This window comes from Antedon bifida, chromosome 8 (assembly GCF_963402885.1).
Source record: "Antedon bifida chromosome 8, ecAntBifi1.1, whole genome shotgun sequence".
Lineage (NCBI taxonomy): Eukaryota > Metazoa > Echinodermata > Crinoidea > Comatulida > Antedonidae > Antedon > Antedon bifida.
This window is the reverse complement of record NC_136233.1, coordinates 1,154,648-1,179,793: the sequence shown is the minus strand read 5'-3', so window position 1 is coordinate 1,179,793 and position 25,146 is coordinate 1,154,648. Positions and strand designations below refer to the sequence as shown.

At 31.2% G+C, this 25,146-nt stretch overlaps 2 protein-coding genes across 2 annotated transcripts in view; one reads left to right on the top strand and one right to left on the bottom strand.

Annotated features, from left to right (window-relative positions):
- LOC144849968 (RNA-binding protein 42-like) overlaps nt 1-14,411 on the bottom strand; it is a 28,974-nt gene extending 14,563 nt beyond the window's left edge. The window contains exon 1 of the mRNA XM_078707108.1: nt 14,402-14,411. The gene's annotated coding sequence lies outside the window, so the exon portion shown is untranslated. The remainder of the gene's footprint in view (nt 1-14,401) is intronic.
- The window catches only part of LOC144849959 (SID1 transmembrane family member 1-like), a 64,221-nt gene that overhangs the window by 1,004 nt on the left and 38,071 nt on the right, over nt 1-25,146 (top strand). Inside the window, exons 2-14 of the mRNA XM_078707095.1 lie at nt 385-500; nt 1,093-1,251; nt 1,491-1,536; nt 3,298-3,396; nt 6,180-6,263; nt 6,388-6,490; nt 7,438-7,497; nt 8,772-8,865; nt 11,287-11,312; nt 12,640-12,657; nt 15,949-16,011; nt 16,493-16,767; nt 25,009-25,082. Coding sequence (XP_078563221.1) covers nt 385-500; nt 1,093-1,251; nt 1,491-1,536; nt 3,298-3,396; nt 6,180-6,263; nt 6,388-6,490; nt 7,438-7,497; nt 8,772-8,865; nt 11,287-11,312; nt 12,640-12,657; nt 15,949-16,011; nt 16,493-16,767; nt 25,009-25,082 — 1,217 coding nt within the window. The remainder of the gene's footprint in view (nt 1-384; nt 501-1,092; nt 1,252-1,490; nt 1,537-3,297; nt 3,397-6,179; nt 6,264-6,387; nt 6,491-7,437; nt 7,498-8,771; nt 8,866-11,286; nt 11,313-12,639; nt 12,658-15,948; nt 16,012-16,492; nt 16,768-25,008; nt 25,083-25,146) is intronic.

Below are 25,146 nucleotides of genomic sequence, written 5' to 3'. Positions count from 1 at the left end.
CACAGATGCTTTTTCTATCGATGCTTTAGAATTTGATATTCTCCTTGGAATTAAACTTTTCTCAAGAGAAGGATACAGTAACAAATGTTATAATGCAAATCTAAAGCTTGGTTCTCACTAGCGACGCGACGTAAGAAAATGCCCTTCCAATAATTGTGTTTATCCCCCGCCTCCGTGAAATCAAACCTGCAATGTTTGCAGCACTGTCGCGTCATCGGTTCCCACTTGTGTTTGCGTCAATATTACGTTACGTTGCGTCGCTAGTGGAACCACGCTTAAGCAGGCTATATATGTAGGTCAAGTCCATAAATAAAGGGATTGCATACTGCGTTCAGCAATGTACAACAGCTGATATGATAGCATACATACATTTTTTTTTCACAGGCTGTAAGAATTTCTGTGAAGAGCAAGTTTGCCCAAGATGACTTTCCCATTCTATTTGTTGTCAAACAGCAGAAAAGTGTGCTGTCATGGGCAGTACCACATATAATTCAAAATAAGTAAGTAAAAGTAGTCCGTACTAACATTAGTAGTCCCATAGCCTATGCTAACACAATGTTTAATGTTATAAGATATTTCTTTGTTTGGTATACAGTCAACCTTCTCATTTACACACTTTTTTTTACGAACGATCCTCAAATTTGTTTTGTAACTTATAATAATAATAATATCCTGGATTTATATAGCACCAATTGTTGTGTAACCTCGCTGAACTTTATTACCCCGGTTATGGTTTGGGATCAAACACGTATGGAAACATACTCCCATAATGCAGCTAGTAATCAGCGCAAAGTTGTGTCTTGATCAACCCGGGTACCCATTTATACACCTGGGTGGAGAGAGGCAAACGTAAGTAAAGTATCTTGCCTAAGAATACAAGCAATGCGGCGAGAGTTGGATTCGAACCTCGATCTTACAATCAGTAGTCGAACGTCCAACACACTGCGCCACACGCCCTTACGTAACTTAGATAAAACAAAAAACCCTCTGTTTCATTTACAAAGCTTGACCCAGGCCAATTTAAACGTGATTTCATCAATGACAATTTAAACTCACTATACAAATCTCATCATGACTGGTAATTGGTTTCAGATATGAATACTCTGTGGTTGGCCATACACTCTGTCCTGAGTCAGAGTCAGAGCAATCAAATGGCACACACAGGAATATTAGCATAGCTTTAACTACATCGTCACCAAAAACGGTTCCTTTTACGTTGAATGTCACACAGGTTCCAAATTTTAAACTTACGTGAGTACTTATCTAAATTATCACTTCATCTAAGAAACATTTCTTTTTACCATACTAGAATATTCATAATATATAATTTTTTTTTAAATTTATTTTTTATCACAACTGTGAAAATTAGATATTATATAATTTTTAGACTAACACTAACAGTAACACAATGATAAACATTAAATAAACATATTTTTTTTAAACGATATAAGATTAAAAAATAAATATATAAATTTGTTTTTTTATTTAAGAATGGACCAGAAAATTTCTGTTGTAGCAACACCATCACAATCTCAGGTAAGAAATCATGTGATTATGACATCATTATCAACATACTTTATCACATGTGATTATGACATTGTTATCAACATACTATATCACATGTGATGACATCATTATCAACATACTTTATCACATGTGATTATGACATCATTATCAACATACTGTACTGTATCACATGTGATTATGACATCATTATCAACATACTGTACCGTATCACATGTGATTATGACATTATCAACATACGCTATCACAGTGATTATGACATCATTATCAATATACTCTATCACATGTGATTATGACATCATTATCAATATACTCTATCACATGTGATTATGACATCATTATCAACATACTTTATCACATGTGGTTATGACATCATTATCAACATACTGTATCACATGTGATTATGACATCATTATCAACATACTTTATCACATGTGATTATGACATCATTATCAACATACTGTATCGCATGTGATTACAGTATGACATCATTATCAACATACTGTATCACATGTGATTACAGTATGACATAATTATCAATATATTGTATCACATTGATAGTACTGTATCACACAAAGGAAATAAATTAAAATTTTGTCATTGTCATCTTATTTATTAATAATATTTTGCGACATTAAAATTAACAATTTATATCACAAATTTGTCATAAACCAAGTAATTTGTTTTCCTATTATTAGGAAACACTGATGGAAAATAAATGACCATATAAATGTTGTTAATTTTGTAAATATTGAGCAGCAGTCTAAACATAATGGTAGTTAAGTGTTTTTTAATGGCTTTCAGAAATATCCATTGTCCATTGTAAAAACTAATTTTTGCTTGAAGCAAATTGTGCTTCATATATTGCATTAAAAAATTGTGTGAAAATTATGTTTATTTTTTTGTAAAAACATACTGGTATCGCTGAATCTGTCCCTGGGAAGAGTAAAGCTCTCTGTCTACACTATCAAACTAATGTGATGTGCCCAAATATGGTAGTGATATGCACAAATATGGTAGTGATATGGCATCATCATGCCCATATATGGGCACATCACATTTTGTTGTCACATAAAGTTTTGATACTGTAGACAGAGCTTTTAATTAATTTTAAAATTAATGTGTAAGTTAATTTCTAAAACTAAGTACTTTTTAAACAACTGGTCTTAAATGTCTGTCACAGTCACAATCTTATTTGATATTACTAAATGATGCTACATACAGTAGTACAGTAGTAGTACTAGTAGTAGTAGTAGTAATAGTAGATCAATATTATAATCATATTGATGAATGTTTGTCTATAATAGGCTATGAATATCAGTGTGTTGAGAAAATTGATTTTTGCTTTACAGTATTGCCACTTAGAATGTACTGTAATAATTTATAGTTAAATAAGTAAAGGACACAAAATTCAACTGTCGTCAACATTTTATTCTACACTACAGACTTTTTCATTAAGGAGAAAAAACAATCTTTAATCATCAAGTGCTAGGTTCCTTTTACACATACCAAACTCTTATCATATTTTGCTGCCAGTTCAAAAAGAACAAGATAAGATTTTTTATCCCTTAAATATCAGTTAACCCACTGGGCTAAACTGGAAGAGTAAAAGATGGTTGAAATAAAAAATAAAATTGAGGTTACAAATTTCATAATGTATTCGCAATATAGCCTACATTTTGTCTACGGTCCACATTAAAACCAGCGGAATCATAAAAGGAAAAGAGAAAGTATAAATGCTAAAGTTTAATATTTTATTTACTTTGTTTTCAGTATTACAAGTTTCAGTTTCCAGATGGAGTTCAGTCGGTGATTGTAAGGGCGACATCAGAATCCAAGTTGTGTGCCGTTATATCATTACAAAGTATAAATGTGAGTATGTTATATTACGTTATATAATGATAAATAATAACAGAAATGTTTATAACGGCAATTAAAAAAATTATCAAAGACACTACTGTATGTTACATATGTTTACTTTTTTCTCAATTCAATTACTGTTGGAGCCCTAAATAAAACTGGAGGTATGAAATGTAAACAAAATTGTAAAACAAATTTGATATGCATATTTTAAAATTAGAAAGAAAAATTATGCGAAATAGTACATAATTCATGATTTGAATGTACAGTATCTTGTCAATCTTTATTATTATTACCGTCATAGGGTAGAATGCCATTAACGAGGCACCATCGGGAACCAACACAATGTTCCCTTAAAATATAGACACGTCCCCTGAATGCCCTCATCCATATTCATCATTGTCATATCCATCATCATAACCATACAATTCTGTCAGCATGTATGCCAATTTTCACATCTAATATACATGATGCTATCCCTTAAGTAGCAGACCTATATTACTACCTACAATTGGCATCTACCATTAAAATACTCATTTATCATTTGTCTGACTTGAACCTCTAAATGTCTTCAGTCGACTTGTTTCATTTATATTCAAATTATCTTGTCATTTTCATGCTCTTTTTAAGCTGTCTACACTATCAAACTAGTTTGACAAAAAAACGTGTGATGTGCCCAAATATGGTGGTGATGTGACATCATCATGTCCATATTTGGTGAAATCACATTTTTTTGTCACATAAAGTTTGATAGTGTAGATAGAGCTTTAACAACAATATTATAAAAAAAATCTTTCCAAGGACCTGAACTAGTAAGATTCTTTATTCACCTTTCCCCTCCCTACCCAGGTGGGTACCGTTATGTACAAAGTACAGGGAAAGTAAATGCAGACTTGTTTGTGAGAGAGACGTACTATCCACAAACATGCATATACAGTGTGGTCTGTCCAAAACGTTAAGAAAATTGAGATGGGCACCACAGCCGTAAATAATCTTTGGTTTTAAGTCCCAGGTTATTCCTCCTGGCCTTCCCAACATTTACATTGCCAAATGTAGTTTTTTTAAGGTCAGTTATATATCATTAAAATCGCTAAGTATGAACAAATATTTCCAATTATCTTAATTCAAGTAAAGAGGTTGAATATATTGAATATACACAGGTGGTGTTGGCAAGCAATTATCATTTCAATTTTAGACACACATTTCATTAAATACAGAGCTATTATGCAAAAGGTTAATTAAGTAAGATTTAATAAGCCACTTAGGCAGACAATGTTTGTAATTTCTCAGTGGTTGTTAACAGTTTCTTGGGATCTTAATGATGTAGTATGCAAAATAAGAACTTTTAACAGAAACCAAACAATTTTAGAATTTATTCTGTGTTATTTTATGTAAAGTAGAAATTAAAAGTTGATTAATTGATGGTTAAAACATCTATATTGTATGAAAGATTAATTTATGCATGTAACCTTTATATTGATTATGTTTGCATACCTGATGATATTCTAGATTAATTCATAATATGACATGAATAGCAATGACTCTATAGTTAACATAACAAATGACAGTGTTTTTGTATTGTATTTATACACACAAGCCCTTAGGCCTCCGTATAGAATTTGTCAGTGGGGTGTATTTACTGAAAATGTGTATTTTTTGCTTGCATATAATTGCTTACACTGTAGTACGTATATCAATCAGTATGGGGAAAAAAGTAATCCTATGGGGTATTATACAGTTAGTCAATGATAGATTTAAATAGTAATTTAATATCATATTATGAAATCGACACATTTTGAATATAGTCTACTGTTTAGTGTTACCTGTTAGACACAGGATTTTAAAAAGAAAGTAATTGCATAAAGTCCGATTTACACTAACGAGCGGTAAAGCGGAAAACCGCATAGCTTGTCCCACATAGAATCTATATCTAAAGCCGCCAATTCGATCCGCGTTGTGTGTAAATGGTCATAGGAATAACATAGATTCTATATTTTTATTACCGTTACCGCTCGTCTGTGTGAATTGGCCTTAACATTCAGCTATTGACTAATTGGAGGTTTGGAAATAATTACTTTTTTTTTGTTTATTATTAGAACTAGATGAATTTATTTAATTGTAAGTTGTTGACACTCCCCATTTTGGCAAGTTTCTATCTTTCATTTAAACAGTTCATTCAGTGTTTTATAAAAGCTATAGTATTTGTTATTATTATTACTGCTATTATTAAGAATTTGAGTACTACTACACTACAGTATCAATAATAACAATATGTAAACATATACTGTTATTATTATTAGCTATTCCTTTCTGTTTTCGTTTCTGTTTCATTGTATTGTCAAGGATAATCAATTCTTATATATAATGAAGAAAGTCATTTTACGTCTGCTGCACGTCGTCGCAATGAATGAATGCGGTATATTTGATGTAACTAGCCATTAGTGAATACATTAATACAGATTAAAAATGACTTGAACTTCTACAACAATATCGTCATACTAAATTCTACTATAATGCTTTGTGCTTTAAAGGCTTAGTTTTTGATAAAACTATACTGTATATCCTCTATTAAAGGGACACCTTCAAAGACCAAACAAAGTGTCTTGTTAATTGGAGTGATCCAATATTCATTTGTCCAGTTTCTCTGTTACCATCTTTACCGTAACAGTTCTTTCCCATAGTCCGGGAAAACCCGGATTATGACTTGAATTTCTCACACAAGTATGGAACAGTATTAACATAATAATCCCATGTCGGCTAAATTTGTATAAATGTTTTTTATTTCTTGCTCACAGTGTCCAGTTTATGACCAATTTCGGAATGTTGAGTTCACCGGTGTCTACCAAACAATGACCACACAAGCTGCTATAACTGTTGAGGTAAACACACATTTTAAGTTCAGCAATTTTTGTCTTTGTATTATCCTTGTGATATGCACTATAGTCTAGTAATTTTTTAATATCGTAAAATGATTATATATTTCAACACTGTTTAATTTGATAGAGGGACTATTTTAAAGGAGGCGGAGGGCAGTTCTTTGTTGTGTTAGTTGTTCAGCCAGACAATAAACAATGTGGTTACACAGATGATGAAACGTCAACTACAGGTAGAAATTGATTGATTTATACAGCACATATTCTGTTAGGCACATCGTAATAGTGTACTTATTTCTGGTGGGGTTCTCTTGTGGTAAATTCGCCACCAGGTGCTACAATTATCAATTTATTTTTTACCATATGAGAACATGCGAGTTTAATGTCTCATTCAAAAGATGATGCGCTTTTTTGTGCGTGGAAACAGAGCTAGAGCAGGGACGTGATTTGAATGCAGTGGTTGCTCAATGCAAACTGATTGCTTTTTAGTGCGTAAAGTAATAAAAGGGTTGTGTGAATAAACCATTATTTATCCATAAGGACAAAATTAATATCCTTGTTATATTATGCCCAGGCATGATCGCTGAATAAAGTTTGCGGTGCATTTGCCAATATTTGATTACGAAACGCGTATAATTCAATTACTAGTTCTGGATTTCAATTACAAGTCATGACATTTTGAAATTCAATTTCATCATTAAATATTATAAATAAGCCAATACATATTATAAATAAGCCAATACATATTTGATAGATAATTGATTCGATGATTTCAGGTTTTGAAACGTGAAGTCTGTGTTTCAAATTGCTGTTCTAAATATAAAATATTATCACATTGATAATATATACTTCTTTATTTTATTTTATTTTCAATGATACATGACAACGGTGCAGAACCCTGGGGATTGCCATGAGTGCTAAGCACTATCGAATTGGCTCTCCATACTGCACTTCAAACATATACAAGTAAAACAGTAAAAATATGACATACAAAATCGAAAAATTGTACAGCGTCAAAATTGAACAAACATTATATATATACAGATAAAAGGATGATGACGGGTGAAACTGAATTAATTCGATCCTTTTTTTCATGTCGTCTTTTGACGTAGTTCTGAAGGATTTTAATTGTTATTTTAATTTAAATGATATTTATTTATTTGTTTATTTATTTATTCAGGTTCATCAATTCATATTCGTAATAAAACCATTGATATAGTAGTAGAAGAGACATATTCATGTAAGTTTTTAAATATTTTAATATGTTCCATTTAAAAAAAATAATTGCAATTAATTTCAAACAAGAAAATAGTCTAGTCAATCATTAAAATATTATGTTTTGGATGACAGCTCTGTTATTATTAGTTAATGCTGTATATTTCTTTAGTAGTATATTCAATTTTATAGATATCTATGAGGTTTAGAACAAAACAATAACATAAAAAATGCATATAGTTTCTGTGTGTATGTTTTTGTTTGAAATGTTATTTTGTTGTTGATAGAAACAAGTTTATTTGTATTAGTTGTGTTGGATCATTTTCATTTCATAAACATGTATTCAGATAATGATACAGTATATCAAAATATACAAATAAAAAAGGGAGCATTATTTTTGTTTTTTTGCCGATGAATCATGTTTAATTTTGTATAAAATTACTCATTTTCCATGACTACTTTGTGATGACGGTCATGTACAGACCTTACATTAGCTATCCACGCATCATCATCGTCGTCGTTCACTCTAAATCCTTTTCATTATAATGTCCTTGTCATCCGTATGTTCATTTTTTTAGCATCTCATGGGAATCGCCGAAGCATTTTAATAATGATAGGCAGCCTGATACTTATTGAGTTCACATTATCAAATGATCTCAAAAGCCAAACGGTTTTTTTTTTCTGTTTTGAAAAATACTACTTAGATTTATTATTCAAATACATTTTCAACATCTTTTTATTCATCTTTTCATCATTATTTTCATCAATAACAGTAACACTGTTACTAACTTCCGCAGCTTTTCTTTTTTTTTAATTCATCAATACAATATTACTTGGTTACTTACTTGGTCACTTACTAACTTGGTTACTTACTTACTTGGTTACTTACTAACTTGGTTACTTACTTACTTAGTTACTTACTTGGTTACTTACTAACTTGGTTACTTACTTACTTGGTTACTTACTAACTTGGTTACTTTACTTACTTAGTTACTTACTTGGTTACTTACTAACTTGGTTACTTACTCACTTAGTTACTTACTTGGTTACTTACTAACTTGGTTACTTTACTTAATTGGTTACTTACTTGGTTACTTACTTACTGGAAAGGTCCCCAATTTATCTTTTAAGCAATCAACATTTGGTGCAGTTATCACATTTTATGTAAGATTATTTCATCTGTCAACAATTCTATTTCAAAAAAATGTAGTACAAATTTTTGTAAAATAAACTTTCATTATAGAAAATGAATATGTATATTAAATATGAAGCTTAATGTTTTTTTTTTGTTTACTATAGCAACAGAATATTGGCGCCCAGTTTTGGCGACAATAGGACTTATGCTTCTATTCTATCTTGTCACCGGTATCCTAGTGTTTGTGGCATCTGCCAGGTAAGATTGTTATCCTTTCAGAATGGTGGGCCTCTCACAAACCCACAAAATCCATGAAAAATAACAACGAAAACAGCAACTTATATGACTTGCGTGACATTGTTGTTTATTTATTTTCCACAAATAATACATATATTTCTTTATCAATCATTAAGTACTGTATAAATGTAGATGGTGGTCAAAATAAGTCTAGAAATAGACTTTAAGCAGAGACCACCATTAACAAAATAGAAAAACATTGCAATGAGATTAATGTAAAATTAAATATATAATAGAGACAAATAAAGGTAGCATGGTTTATAACATCTTCTGTGGCTGTACATGTCATGTTCATTCGTTACCTAGTTGAACGATTTTATTTTTTGTCTTCTTGTGAATGATGTTGTATCTCTCGGTTACAATAAACACAGTTTCTGTCATCTGAAATTTGACATTTCAGATGTTGGTAACTATGCCACTTTTTAAAACTTTGTTTCAATACTATATGTATTTTATATGAATGTGTCTCCTTTGCCAATAAAAAAACGACATTAACATGAGAATGAGACGAGTGGGAATCAAGAATGAATAGCTATAAAGTATGATAGTTAGATTCACATATTGCGAAATTGAAATTCCACAAACTAGGTCTGTATATAGTTTGTATGAAAAAGGAAATCAAAAGAAATATACTTTAAATAATAATAGGGATATTAACAATAGTTGTAATATGAATGCAGTGAAGCTTAGCAAACTCCTGCACATGCTCACAAACCTTAATAAATAATTGGTATTGTGATGTACCTTGGATATAACAATTGTTGTCAGTTCAGTTTAGATCTGCATATTGTTTGAGGCCCAGTGTTTTATCTGTAGTGGTCTCTGATGTTGTTACAATAACAGGTGTGAAAGTAATGTATCTTTATGCTCTATTCAAATTATCATATCTAATATTGAGCCATAAAGATATTTAAATTTACATATTTTATGACATAAATAAAAATGTGGTGAAGTCGAACATAAACATTATATTTGTATATTACATAGCCTATGTAAATACGTGAACGTGATTGGTTGAAACTGCGTCACATGACTACCGCTGCGAGGATCGTAAATCGTATATATCCTCGAGAACGATGATATTGACTGAGTAATTTTCGCGTAATTATCGTGTCCCCTGTCATTAATCATATACATTCTCGAGTTCGATGATATTGACTGTGTAATTTTCGTGTGGCAACACTCGCGTTCGCCGATAAATAAACAAAAGTCATCTACTGGATTTGAACTCGGGTGGAATTGTCACTCCATCGCAAGACAACGCTTCCACCGTTGCGCCACGCAGCTTGCTTGAAGAAATTATTCATCTAAACTATTTAAACTATGCATACATAGCGCCCTCATTTGTTATTAGTCCTCCCTAAATGTGATGAAACACCGTTTGTGATTGGTCAATACTCACGGTAGTAACCTAGTAACTACGCGCTGAACATCCGGTGATTCGGCTAGCTCCTCGAAGAGAAGACGATGAATTGTTTATTCGGCCTACCTGATTATAATATTATTATTAATAGGCTTATTGATGGAAATTCTTCTGTTAATTTAAACGACCTAGGCCTAAGTGAATATTTTATTGCCAAGGAATCATTAATTAGTAATTATCTGTATATTATTCTTCGCAAGGTAAGGTGTCTAGGCAGGAGGCTTGTTTACATACAATACAAATACTATCTATAGAATAGGAGGCCTAGCCTAGCTTCACCAGCAGACTTGTTCTTGGCTATATAATATAACAGATATTGCCTTTTATATCGGTTAAATATAAGATTTGACATCCCCTTGGGAATGATATTATGTTCTCGGGGAATATATATTTCCCTCAGCTGGCGCTTCGGGAAATATATATTCCCTCGAACATAATATCATTCCCTCGGGGATGTCAAATCTTATATTTAACCTCTAAGCAGTCAATATCTGTATAATATTATTATATTTAGCAATGTTTTGTTATGCTTTTAAATGGCAATATAAAGGATAATCAATGTTTATAAATAAATATATTTTGTATCAATATAAATGATATCAATATAAATTTATATATTAATATCAATTTTATAAATGAATCAATTGTATACAAACACAAATTAGGAATGTGTTGCCAGTTTCATTTCAACATCCAGATATTATTTAAAAATTAAAGTTAAATGATTTCTGTCAGATTTGAACCAGTCACATGTCGGTTTACAGGGCAAGCACCTTAACCACAAAGTTGGGATGCTATCCAAAGGTCAATTGTCAAGACATTCAAAATAATTGTTATTGATTTATGAATGAATATTAATAACACAAGAATTCAAACAGCAAAATTTGATTTAATTATCTAACTAAAACATACTTTAAATTGCTTTAATATTATAATAAAATATTTCTATTTTTTAACAGACAAGATAGTAGCAGCAGTGGTGAAGGTAAGGAGTAATATTTAATTTACAATTTCCCATGTGAGTGCTTCCAATTTCATAGATACATTTCATTTCATTCTCGTTTTCAATTTAACTTTACAGCGCTAATATTTCACATTCTGTCACTGAGACAGATAGTTTTACGAATCAAATTGCCCCAAGAGGGAGTCCCTAACGGCCTAGTCCGTGATGCTTTAAATTGGTCTCAACTTGATGTACGTTTTAAACATCCGAGTTGTCGAGCAGATTAATAGAACCATTACAGCTAATGTTTATCACCTCTCGTAGGCATTATAACTCTTATATGTTGTCTCTGCATAATTTACTTATTTAAATTTAATTCATGGAAATTATAAAAAATAAATTGATTTATGTGCGCAAGATTTTAGATGGAAGTAAAGTATTAAGTTTTGGATTAAATTATTTTCAAAACTGTTGCTTTTCCATCTTTTGAAAATAATCATCATTTGTAATGGCTTTCGATGCACTAAATATATTCATTCGCAATAATCACCTGACCATCTTCAAACCCATCATTGAAATGCAATGCTTATTCATTTATTCCGACATAAAAACTTATTTTAAATAGATATAGATATCAATAATCAGAATATTGTAAACAATTGTAATTTACATATGCTTATTAGATCTCGTGATTGTGGTATTAATTACATATGATGGTATATAATGGTCATATGGGTCTTTAAATATTATCTTGTATAAACAAATTAGAGATTTTAATTATTCTGTGTAGTGACATCACTTGTTTTAACCTCTGTACAATATTAGTAGAAGCCTAAAAATGTTTTTAAACTTATTCGAATTTATGGAAAAATATTTTGCATTGTATTTTTCAAAATTTACGTAAGTTACCCCATGACGGGTGAGCTTCGACCTCCTCTCCTTCACTTCCATCTTTGAATAACTTACTTAAAAAAACATCCATAGTTCATTTACCTTCCAATCTTCCTAAAAGTAGATATAGGTCATAGGTCACACCTAACTGGACAACAGATAACACATTGATAACATGTTGAGACTGCAAACATTCATTTTGTTTTATAAAATTGAACTGCTTTTGTATAATTACAGAAACAATTATCGTTATTATATTATTTTAAAGCTTGTCTTTGCATTATTATATTATGTTAATTATACACATGTTTTTATAGTCTGGTGAAAGTGCATTCAATTACGTTTTTTAAACGCCTTCAGGGAAGGCATTATTAATCTTAATAAACATACAATGATGTTGTTTATCATTGTAAAATTTGTAATTCAAATTTATCTGCTGGTAATAATAAGTGTACTGTGTATTCAATTTGCATGACAGAGTCTACCGACCAGACAGGTAAGCATATACCAATTGGTTAAAAGCAATGTTGAATAATACATGCATTTATTTAATGAGGTTTGCAATTGTTTGGTTCTAGTTTTGATTGGTTATGAATATATATTGAATAGCCCCCTCTTTTAGTTTTTGTTGTAATGTTTCTTTGAGTTTGTTAATATGTTAATTATTTTGTATTATGCATGCACTTTCAGTTTTTTATGCACTGATTTAAAAAACGTATTGCAGTTTACATATTATTTATCATAAGTTTAAAATAAGGGTGAAGAAAAGTAAACATATTGCAAACTTAGCCTTTTTTTTAAGTTTGGATTGATTTTAGTTTCCTTTGCTGCCCTCTCTAATTTATTTTAATTTTATAAATAATGGAAGTAAGTCAATTGAATTATATCTCTTTCCTTTTTTGATGTTCAACTTTATCTTAATTTAGTTTTTTTCGTTTTAAAACAACTTGTTTTATCTTTTTTTTAATCATAATTTACTTATCTCAGGGAGATGCTTATCTTAAGTTTCTTTCTTTTGCAGTAGAATCACTCAAATTTATTTTATTTTTATTATAATTTATTCTTCACTTTATTGCGCCGTAAAAGTGTTATATCTTTGCAATATATTCCTCAGCCTTTCAAATCACATCCAATCATAAACATATTTCTAGCGCATCATTCGCAAACAGTGTTAATTACGACAGTACTTAATAATCAGCTACCGCATCGTGAGGATGAATGATAAATCTGCGTCATCGTTGTATGTGATCCGTTTAACGCAGATAAAATGTGTAATCTTTATGTACTCTGCGTTGCCATACTCAATATCTTATTCACAATTTGTACGAATAATTGAAATATGGAATCTAAACCTTGTTTTTCTTGGCATAAATAAAAAGTTTAAAATTTACGTTGAGTAGGACAATAATAATAATATTAAAGTTAACAAAAGAAATAGATTAAACTAACACTACTTACGGGATTAGAATGAATCGAGAATTAATGTTTGGCGCCTGTGGTATTTATATTATAAACTGTAAATGTAAAAACAAACTAAGAGAAACAAGAACTGATTTATTACAAAGAAATGTATTTATTCAAAATAAGTATGTAACAAAAATATGCAATAAAGGTGAGTGAATCTCACAAAAGAGAAAAAAAAGTTAAATATAATAAACATATTTAGCATGTTTTAATTAATCTAAAAAAATGTTGAAATCACTGAGTATGAAGCTAGTATTTTTATCAATGTTCTTTCTAAACATGAAAATGTTTAATGCTCATATACTTAAAAATGTATCGCATTTCAAAGTTAGTAGTCGCCGTCAATACATTATTACTGACATTCCTAAAACATACATACATTATCGCACATGTCTTATAACATACATACATTTACTGCTCACAACATGCATATATTACTGCTCGCAGCAGACTAAACAAAACCAGCCCTAACCAACAAATTTCCTAATTTACTTTTGGCAAGAATAGTTTTTCTTTAAGCTATGAAGATGTCTTTAAACGACGGATGTCTAGCTGGAGGTGAAACCCATCAATTTCCATTAATATTCAAAATATACTTTATGAATGATTACGTTTGGCATTGCAATTTTAGAATGAAAATTATTTTCAAAAGGGAATTTGAAAGTAAAATTAATTTCAGTGTATGAATGTATGTATTTAATGATAAGAAAGGAGTAATGAGGAATGTTTTAACTCTTATATCAAAGCCCCACCAAGCATAGAGGTTTAACTCTTGTGTGTGTGGTAGCCGTACTTTAGCAACGGTAGTTAATTGGCTTCATACAATAGAATCCCTACATTGAGTCTCCACTATTAAGGGGGACCCCTTCTCCCCTCCCAAATTAAGAGGACACTTAATTTATGAAATACTGATTAATTAAAAATGAGAGATGATGTTACAAGATATAAACTAAAACAGTTAATCTTTTTTTTTTCAATATTATTATTATTTGCATGTATGTATACTGACCTTAAATTAATTATATTTTTATGATTTGGTATTTGGTGTATTTGGTGTATTTATATATTTTAGATTGTATAGAATAGAATATAGCATTATTTCACAAGTGAGATGTATTGTATATGCCTCTATAATGTAATAATGACATTGTGTGTTTTCTTTTCTTTTATATTGCATAATGGTTTCCTTTGTGTTCACATGCCATATTCAGCCAGTCTATTAGGTATAGTGCACTTGAGTATTTGTAGTAAAGCGTGGTTCCCACTAGAACGCAACGCAGCGATGTACTGACACAAAATGCTGTATTGCGTAATCACAAGTGGGAATCGACGACGCAACAGTGCTGAAAACATCGCAGGTTTGATTTCATGCGGACGGGACAAACACAATTATTGGAAAGGCATTTTCTTACATTGCGTAGGTTGTGTTGCGTCGCTAGTGGGAACCAAGCTTTAGTATTATGGTCAATATGTTGTGAAATTAGTTTGCTGTAGTTATTACTGCAGTAATCACAACATCACAAACATAAAAGTATCAATTACTATCATTAAAATTGTCAACATAAAATTATTTTTAATGTGCTTTATGTTTGTTAATTACCTTTAAAACACAAAAGTAATTATCAATAATATCACCAACATAAAATTGATCAAAAACATCACTATCATCAGCAAAATGTTCAACATTATCAAATGATTTTTAATGTACGTATGTTAATCACGTTGAAGCACATGAATGTTCATGTTATCATTGGTTGTATTATATATCGTTCATGGTGATGCAAGTAATGTAGTGATGCACCCATCAATATAGTAGCCAATGTGAAAATGTCAAATGTCAGTCTCGTTTAATATGATTCATTTGTTTTTCTCAACCATATGTTTTTATATTTTGTTAAAAATGATGATTTTATTTTACAACTGTTGTTAGGTTATCAACTATGTACTATAACCCTGATCGCATCTGTTACATATTTCAATTCAGAAAAATAATGAAAATGAAAAAAAAAATTACAAACATGTGAACGTTTGTTTTCTTATCAAAATTAAAATCATAATATTTCTAAATTAAAATGGAATCCATCACTATTGAAATATAAAGTTAAAATAAAATAAACATTTAAAAAAATTTATTGTACTTCAAAATAATAATTCTTATAATCTGATTATGAATTAATAAATTGGTTTATTTTGTTGATATAAAGTTTGCACATATATTATGTTCTTTTCAGAACTATTATATGTGGTATACCGCAAACTTTAAATCAACATTTGATTTCGCCATGCAAACCTTTAAACAATATATTGGTTTATTTTGTTTTAGTTTCGGACGTCAGCAGTAATCAGCCATTTGTGTCTGCTCAGCAAGATACATATGGATCTACAGGTTAGAATTCAATCATACAACCCTCAATAACAGTAATAAGTAGTTGGCTAACAATACAATAATAGGCTATTACATGTAGTGAAAATATGTGGGAGAAGGAATATATAGTAGAGGCGAGTGAGTGACCAAGCGGTTAAGACAGTGGAACCATAAGCATCGGCAATGGTTCGAGGCTCACTCGCTCCATGGTGGTGAAACAAGTCTTCTCGGATAAGGACTATAAACCATAGGTCCAGTGTACACATCTAGCTCATGTGCACTTTAAAGAACCTAGTACTTTCGAGATGAATAGGGGGTTACCAGTACTAGTATACACACACAGCCACTGTCACACACAGACATTTATCATAACTGGGCCCTCTGGGAGAAAAGTCCTTGACTGAAGAGGTTACCCAGTGTAAAGAAACATAACAACAACATTTGTGGGAGCATGCAAGATCACTAGCCTGAAACTAAGTAATATCACAATTGTCTTTAATAGGGCGTCCATCTCCAAACCATGTGGGGCATGGTGGTACGAGCGAGAGACGTGGTTCCGCCAGTTCCGGATCAGACGAAGATGACATCGATTATCTTGAAGATATCGAACAAGAGAAGGAGGTTTACCGGACAAAGACTGTCCTGTTTGTTTCCGATCTCTCCAGAAAAGATCCCAAGCTGATGAGAATGAAGTACAGACTGTACCACTGGAATCTGATCACCATTGCTGTCTTCTACGCCCTACCAGTCATACAACTTGTTGTCACTTATCAAACGGTAGTTACTTTTTCCTTCTTTTTTAATGTTCCATATCATCAAAGATTATACCATACTGACTATCAAATGGAGAGACACGCCCTTTGGGTTGGAGAGACACGCCCTTTGGCGATAGTTGTCATTGACAGCTCTTGTCTCTCCCCAGTGCTCCATTTTTATGTTTATGTTTCACTGAAAGGAATAAATAAAATAAAATTGAGGGAGTCGCCAATATCTGAAAAATGACAAATTTGAGATTGCTTATTTGTTGTGTATTTGTTGAGTATTGCTGAATTGAATAGAACATGTTGTGTCAATCTTTTTCACTCACTCAATAATGAAACGTAGTCCACAAAACTTTACTTGTTATTCTTTGTAATTAAAATGTTATTGTAACGTTTACTGATCAATTTGTACTTTGTCGGTTCATCTCAATACATATTTAAATAATTACTCTATTTTCCTTCGTTGTCTCTGGAGATGTCGGTAAATGGATCAAACAATACTGCCGATTTAAGATAACCAGGTTGGTTGTCGTTAGTGTGAACGCAAATTAGGGTTTAACCGATTTGGGTCGGTGACTTATTTCCAGAAAGTTTATGCTTATAACACCCAAGAGAATTTTCTGTACTGTATTTACAATCAAACAGTCGTGAAAAATACTAAGGTAACGGTGAATGTTTCAATGGTGTAAAAATAGACATCGACCTGCACGGTAAATTTTATCATATTTTCTTTTTCAAGAGAGGAAGTGTTTTCATATATATTTAGGCTTAGTGCCAAACAATTGCCAATCAAGTTTAATCCCTTTCCTAATAGTCCACAATCACTGGATAAGCATGTGTACAAGATTCTCTAGACTAATTAACAAGACTTAAATTGGGAGTTTAAGATCGTGGTACCAGGCAGGCTTTGATCCAACTATTGGAAGACAAGAATCAGAAATACCGAGCTCCACACTCAATTAAATATTCCATACCCATATTATCTGTCCAACAATCATAATTACAGTGGTTTTTATTACCGTATAATTTGAAAACAACCTATCCACATCTTAATAACCCAGTGGGGACAGGTTTAACAGGGTTCACTTTTGTTAGTGTAAACACATGTTAGGATGTAAGTGGTGAAGTCATAGGAGCTGATATTCATGAGGGGTTTGTGGTGAATTTGTCAGAGTACCCTGGAGACAAAATAGCCTAACGTAGGCCTACCATGTACAATAATAATGATTACCATGAGCGGTTCGGGACAACCCATCCAGAAACGACATTCACTGCATAACTTTAGTTAGAGTACAGTAGTTTTATTTTGATAACAAAAAATCTGAGTAGATTGAACCTATAAGGACGTGTGAAAGTAAGAAACTTTACCAAACTTGATATTCTGAACAATTTGGCAAATTAAAATTGTAAACAAATATTATCATACATCTCCACTCAAATATTAACTGTAAAATGCAGTTAAAAATTTGTATTAAAAAAATATTTATTTGCAAATTAAAGATGAATTTTTTCTGACCCATACCCCTGAGCAAAATACTGCAAATTGAAAAGTTGATCTTAAAAAATTAAAAATTGACCCCTCAACTTTGGAAATTAACCAAACATGACTAGTTTCAATTAAAACGTGGCCACCCAGGAAAAAATGTGATGGCCATGTGTATCTGTATTACATTCACAATACAACGTGGTTGTGTGTCAGTTAACAAAGGTCATACTTACGGGAAACGTGTCGGTGCCGAGTAGTCTGATTGGAAGAAATCGTAGGAAACTAGATTCGTCTTTTATCGGTGGTATTACATTCAATCACCACGTTCTGTAATCACACACACAAATTATAATCTGTTGAAAGAAACTATCATTACCCTAGAAAAGTTACCAACATCTATACTCGAACATTTTACACTTAATTAGGAAATTATTTTATAGATGTTGATGAAAATGTTTAGTTATAGGTTCATAAGATAAAATCTTTTTGTGTTTTAGTAGAGAAACAGTGTGGTGATGTGAGACTCTGTTTTCTGACTTTTTTTCTGTCTTGATCAATTTGTTTGGTTTATTAGACTTTTTCCTGGTTTATTTAACAATAACACTTTCTTTCTTTTTACACTTGTGCTAAACAGCGCATAGAGACTATTTGTATTTTGCGCTATACCAATTTAAAACCCTTAACCATTTGAAGACCTTTGACTTGGAGGTTGAACAATTTGTCTGGAAAGTGATCAGTATAAGACTCGGTTTTAATTTAACTTTCAGGTTAAATTTTTTTTCAGGCCAACACTAGCCATATTTTGTTAATCATTTTATTTTAACTAGTGTAAATTTGTTCTTTCATTGTAAATGTTTAGGTATGCTCAGAGAAACAATAAAAACAAACAAAATAAGGTTGAAATGAACAGTAGACCAACAGTAGCCATGTTTTGTTCAACATTTAACTTTTAGGTTGAAATTAACAGTTTATGATTAAATTAATTCTTGGAATATTCAAAATGTAAACCGTTGTTCTACTACCTTTTGATTGCTTCTGGCATTTATTAATTTAAATTTCAAGTGACAAAATGACATCTGGTGTCTGCCTGAGATGCATAAACAAATTTGCTCTCAATCCTTGGTAAGGTTTTAAGTTGATATAGATTCCAAGTGTAGAGTGATCCTTCATGTCTATTTGTGATTGTATCAATTAATATTCTGTATGATTAGTATTGTATCATTGAGCTTTAAGTGTAGATTGATGTTTTGGCTCTGTTTGTGATTTAAAAAACTAATCATTTTGCTTTCGTTCGGTTTCCTTACCGTTACTTTGATCTGGTTGATGAGTGACGGCCGATATCTTGTCAACTGCTTAATCCAACCATATCAGCTGGAGGTACACCGTACATCTTAGCAATGAGATTAAACATGAGACAGACATTTAAGATGGGTTTAGTAAACGTAGTCTATTGACTCAACTGAAATTATAATTTATTCAATCATTTATTTACTCTGATTCTTTAAGATATTTTAATTATTGCCTATCTATCAGTACTTTACCATGCATTAGTGATCCTTGGCTTTAAAGGTCACCCCTAATTTAGAATATATGTTTATGCATAATGATCTAAAAGTCCACTATATTAATTGTGTCTGTCTATTAGTACTATACCATGCATTAGCACTCCTTGAATCTCACCCCTGTATAATGCACTTTATATAACACCTAAATAAATAATTCCTGTCATTCGATTGGACGATTGTGGGTCAAATGACATGCAATAGTACATACTATTTTGGTGAAATATGAAATTCTATTTTCACTCAAGCTTCGCCACATGAAAATAGAATTTCATCTTTCACCTCATAAAATTATTTGTACCATTGCACTGATAAACATTCATTTTTTGTATAATATTTTATCAATTTACAATATGCTACCCTTGATATTATAAGAATTTTTAATAACTTTTTATTATGTTCTGTTTTTATCACTGTTGATTTTGGTGTAAGAATATTTACCGTTTTAAGCATTACTGTATAAGATGTGCAAGTTTAACGGAAAATGGACTTGATATACTTTTCCCATGAGTAACAACGAGCAATTATTTTTACCTCATGACTAGGAAAACCTATGTAATTTGAACCCTAAAATGTAACCACCAGGGAATAACATTGTCAAAAGATCAAGGCCCAAAAGCTGTTATGTTACACATATTTTATCTGGAAGTTACTGTGAGGTGAATTTTAATCCTACAACCTTGACGAATGTGTAATTTTATGTAAATATAACTGGTGTATGTAGTCACTTATTAAATGAGGCCTCTCTGAAAAAAAATAATTATACTGCTCAAACTTGAGCTTGTGGTCAGCCCTCCAACACTTCTCTAATATCAATATTGAGTCTATAGTGAATTTACATCTTCATCAGTTAAGAACTAAAGACGCGTTAAAAATATTCTATTACAAAATGAAGAGGAGAAAACGGAACATAAAGTTGAAATTGATTACTATATTATTCAAGCGGATGAGTAGGTGACCTATATATGGTATGACTTGATGACTATCAGAAGCTGGCCCGTGTCATCCTATGGTTTGTGGGTCATTCTACACAAAAACTTTCATTTTCAAGGGTCATTAATTTTATTATCTTGCATCTCGTTAGCGTGGTTGTTGATTTCTGGTGATTATCAATGAATTGTGAAAGTTTCACTTAACGTAATGATCTTTAGATATAGCATGTCTCCTGAGTACATTTAATGATAAGTAGGGAGGCTTCTGTGCTACACAACTGATAGTAGGAAATGGAATATACTTGGCGGAGATAACCTCCTTAATTCTTAATTACATGATATTAACCATCATGGAACACCTTCCTTTAAAAAGTAAAATGAAAAATCTATCAATAAACAACAACGTCTATCAATAAAACACCATGGTCTATCGATAAAACACCACAGTCTATATATACAACACTGCAGTCTATCAATAAAACACCACAGTCTATCAATAAAACACCACAGTCTATCAATAAAACACCACAGTCTATCAATAAAACACCACAGTCTATCACACCACAGTCTATCAATAAAACACCACAGTCTATCAATAAAACACCACAGTCTATCAATAAAACACCACAGTATATCAATAAAACACCACAGTCTATCAATAAAACACCACAGTCTATCAATAAAACACCACAGTCTATCAATAAAACACCACACTCTATCAATAAAACACCACAGTCTATCAATAAAACACCACAGTCTATCAATAAAACACCACAGTCTATCAATAAAACACCACAGTCTATCAATAAAACACCACAGTAAATCAATAAAACACCACAGTCTATCACACCACAGTCTATCAATAAAACACCACAGTCTATCAATAAAACACCACAGTCTATCAATAAAACGCCACAGTCTATCAATAAAACGCCACAGTCTATCAATAAAACGCCACAGTCTATCAATAAAACACCACAGTCTATCAATAAAACACCACAGTCTATCAATAAAACACCACAGTCTATCAATAAAACACCACAGTCTATCAATAAAACACCACAGTCTATCAATAAAACACCACAGTCTATCAATAAAACACCACAGTCTATCAATAAAACACCACAGTCTATCAATAAAACACCACAGTCTATCAATAAAACACCACAGTCTATCAATAAAACACCACAGTCAATCTATAAAACACCACAGTCTATCAATAAAACACCACAGTCAATCAATAAAACACCACAGTCTATCAATAGTCTATCAATAAAACACCAGTCTAACTAGATTTTATTATATTTGAGGTTTTTTTTAAGGAATATTTGTCGCATTGAAGTGATGTCCAAGAATAATAGCACCCTTATCTGCCAACTTTGGATGGCTTAGCTCCAAATACTACATAACCACCACTTCATAAAATATTAAATTTGATCCTAAAATATTATTTTCCATTAACAATTGTGCTTCCAAAATTGAATTAGTTACCAAAAGGTTTGTATTTAGTCACCTTTAAGACAGCAGTAGCTATTACTGACAGACATTATTAAAATAGGACATGTCGGCTTATCTCCTTGTCTTATTTATTGTTGACATATTTAACAGGTTTTTCCCGAATCATACCGTTTATTGAAAACAATAATTGCTATCCTATTATGATTCAACAGTTTTCTAAAATAGTGTTTGTTTTTGACAGTTTTTACTGTATTTCAACTTTTTTTATATAAGATTGTTATCATATTTAAATGTGAGTATACCTTACACCCACAGACAAATATAGAAGGGTTTTACTTTGAGTGCACATACTGTAAAAGACCTCTCTTCCTTGTTTTAATTTTGCAACCACGTAAATACAAAAATGAAATATTTCTATATACTCGTCTTCCTTCCCTGCAGGACATAATCTTATGATCCTTTTTTCCTTAATTCTTCAGATAATTTAGATAAAATTAATTGATATGTTATATCCTGTCGTTGAATAAAAAATAAATCAAATCAGTTTACAAACAGGTTACTGGCATGTATAGAACTAGTAATTAATTTAAACCAGTTTACAAACAGGTTATGGCATGTATAGAACTAGTAATTAATTTAAACCAGTTTACAAACAGGTTACTGGCATGTATAGAACTAAATCAGTTTACAAACAGGTTACTGGCATGTAGAACAAGTAGTTAATATAAATCAGTTTACAAACAGGTTACTGGCATGTATAGAACTAAACCAGTTTACAAACAGGTTACTGGCATGTAGAACTAGTAATTAATTTAAACCAGTTTACAAACAGGTTACTGGCATGTAGAACTAGTAGTTAATATAAACCAGTTTACAAACAGGTTACTGGCATGTACAGAACTAGTAATTAATTTAAACCAGTTTACAAACAGGTTACTGGCATGTATAGAACTAGTAATTAATTTAAACCAGTTTACAAACAGGTTACTGGCATGTAGAACTAGTAGTTAATATAAACCAGTTTACAAACAGGTTACTGGCATGTACAGAACTAGTAATTAATTTAAATCAGATGTACTATAATCCTTTCACTATTCATTATTTGTTACATTGTAGTTGTTAATATATTTTTAGCAGAAATTAATTTTAAACATAAAACAAAAACGGGTTTCTGGCATGTTAATAGTTTGTGATTAATTTATAGACATCCGTTTATATTATGCGCTTTTTTTATCTTTTTGGCAAAACTTGTTTTTACTTTTTCCTTTAAGGAAAAAAAATTGACAACAACAAAACAAAATATGATCATAATTTGTGATTCATTAAATTGGGAGTATTGAATAATTTATGTTGAAAGTTCAGAAGGAGGACGGTGGAGATCCATTTTAATTTAGTTAAATCATATCCGTGGATCTGAACCGGAAAAAAAAGGAACGCAAGCTATGTGTCATATCAAATTACAGGGTGTCCTTAAAGGTATTACGAATCCCATATGGAAATAAATAGAGCTATATTATTTAAATTATGGCAAGTGAGTAGAGTTAATTATGAAAGACTAGCTTGTTATCTATATAAGATCATAGATGTATAAACATTATTAGAGAGCTATGTAAAGGTGGATAAATATTATTATTTAAATTGGAGAGTTGACTTAATTATAAAGTTAATTATAAAAGCCTCTAGAGTTACCTGTATTATATACAGGTAGTTAGTATACAGCAAGTGTAAGTTCATAGTGGTTCATATAAAACATTGAATATATAAAATCTAGAGTGGATTAATTAAACTGTTGAAGCTCATAGGTTGTGTTTGAAAGTGACCTTTTTAAACAGGAAACCAGCAGCTAAAATGTAAAACAGGTTTTTCTTTTACCTGATTGTGTAAATCCTGGATAAATATGCGATAAAAAAAATTGATGAGGCTTAACTAGCTTATGATGGGTTTTGCTCTTTTTGTGGAAAGGGAACACTAATATAAAAATCATACAAAGCTATGGCATCATGCTGTTAGATGAATCAAAATAACTTTTAATGTGGCTTCATTCGGTAGAATTCTGTGACAGATTCATGCTCAAAATAATTCCTAAAGCACATGATCCTAATAAGATTGAATCATTATCATCCGAGTGTCATGATTTTTAATTGATTTGTTTCTTTCTATAATCATGTTCCTGTCTCGTGGGGTTGTGCGTACCATCATCTTTATCCTTTCAAACGTTGACCCATCATTTTAATATGGTATCTTGTCAAATTTGATTATTTTTGAGTGTGTATATTCCTCTTGGTTGGTTGGTTTGAGTCTGTTTCAGTCACCATGTCTCGGAGTTCTCTCCAAGTTTTGTATACCATTTATGTTTTTTGAACTTGTTAATTATAGTATAATTTGTTGTTGTCTGTTTACATTAAGTAATTTGCTAATAATATTATGAATTAAAAAAGATATGGAATCAATAATAACGGTCTCTGTTTATGTTAAAATATTATAGGTTAGTATATAAACCAGAATTGTTTTATGCCTAATTAAGTGATAAATGTCTTGTTTTCAATTTGTTTAAACTGCTCATTATTTTGTTTGATTTAATGATTTCTGTAAAGATCTGTCTACACTATTAAACTTTATGTGACAAAAAAATGTGATGTGCCCATATATGGACATGATTATGTCATATCACTACCATATTTGAGCATATCACTACCACATTTGGGCATAATCACACTTTTTTATCAAACTAGTTTGATATAGTGTAGAGAGAGCTTAAGGATGTGTAGATCATCTGCCTTTTTAATAATGTCTATATTCATTTCTATTATTTGTTGCAGGTGCTAAACATTACTGGTAATGAGGACATCTGCTATTACAACTTCCTATGTGCTAATCCAGCTGGAGTTATCAGGTAAGAAGTGGATACCATATTGTCACATTCCTAGAGGCTATATAAAAGGAGTAATATGAACCAA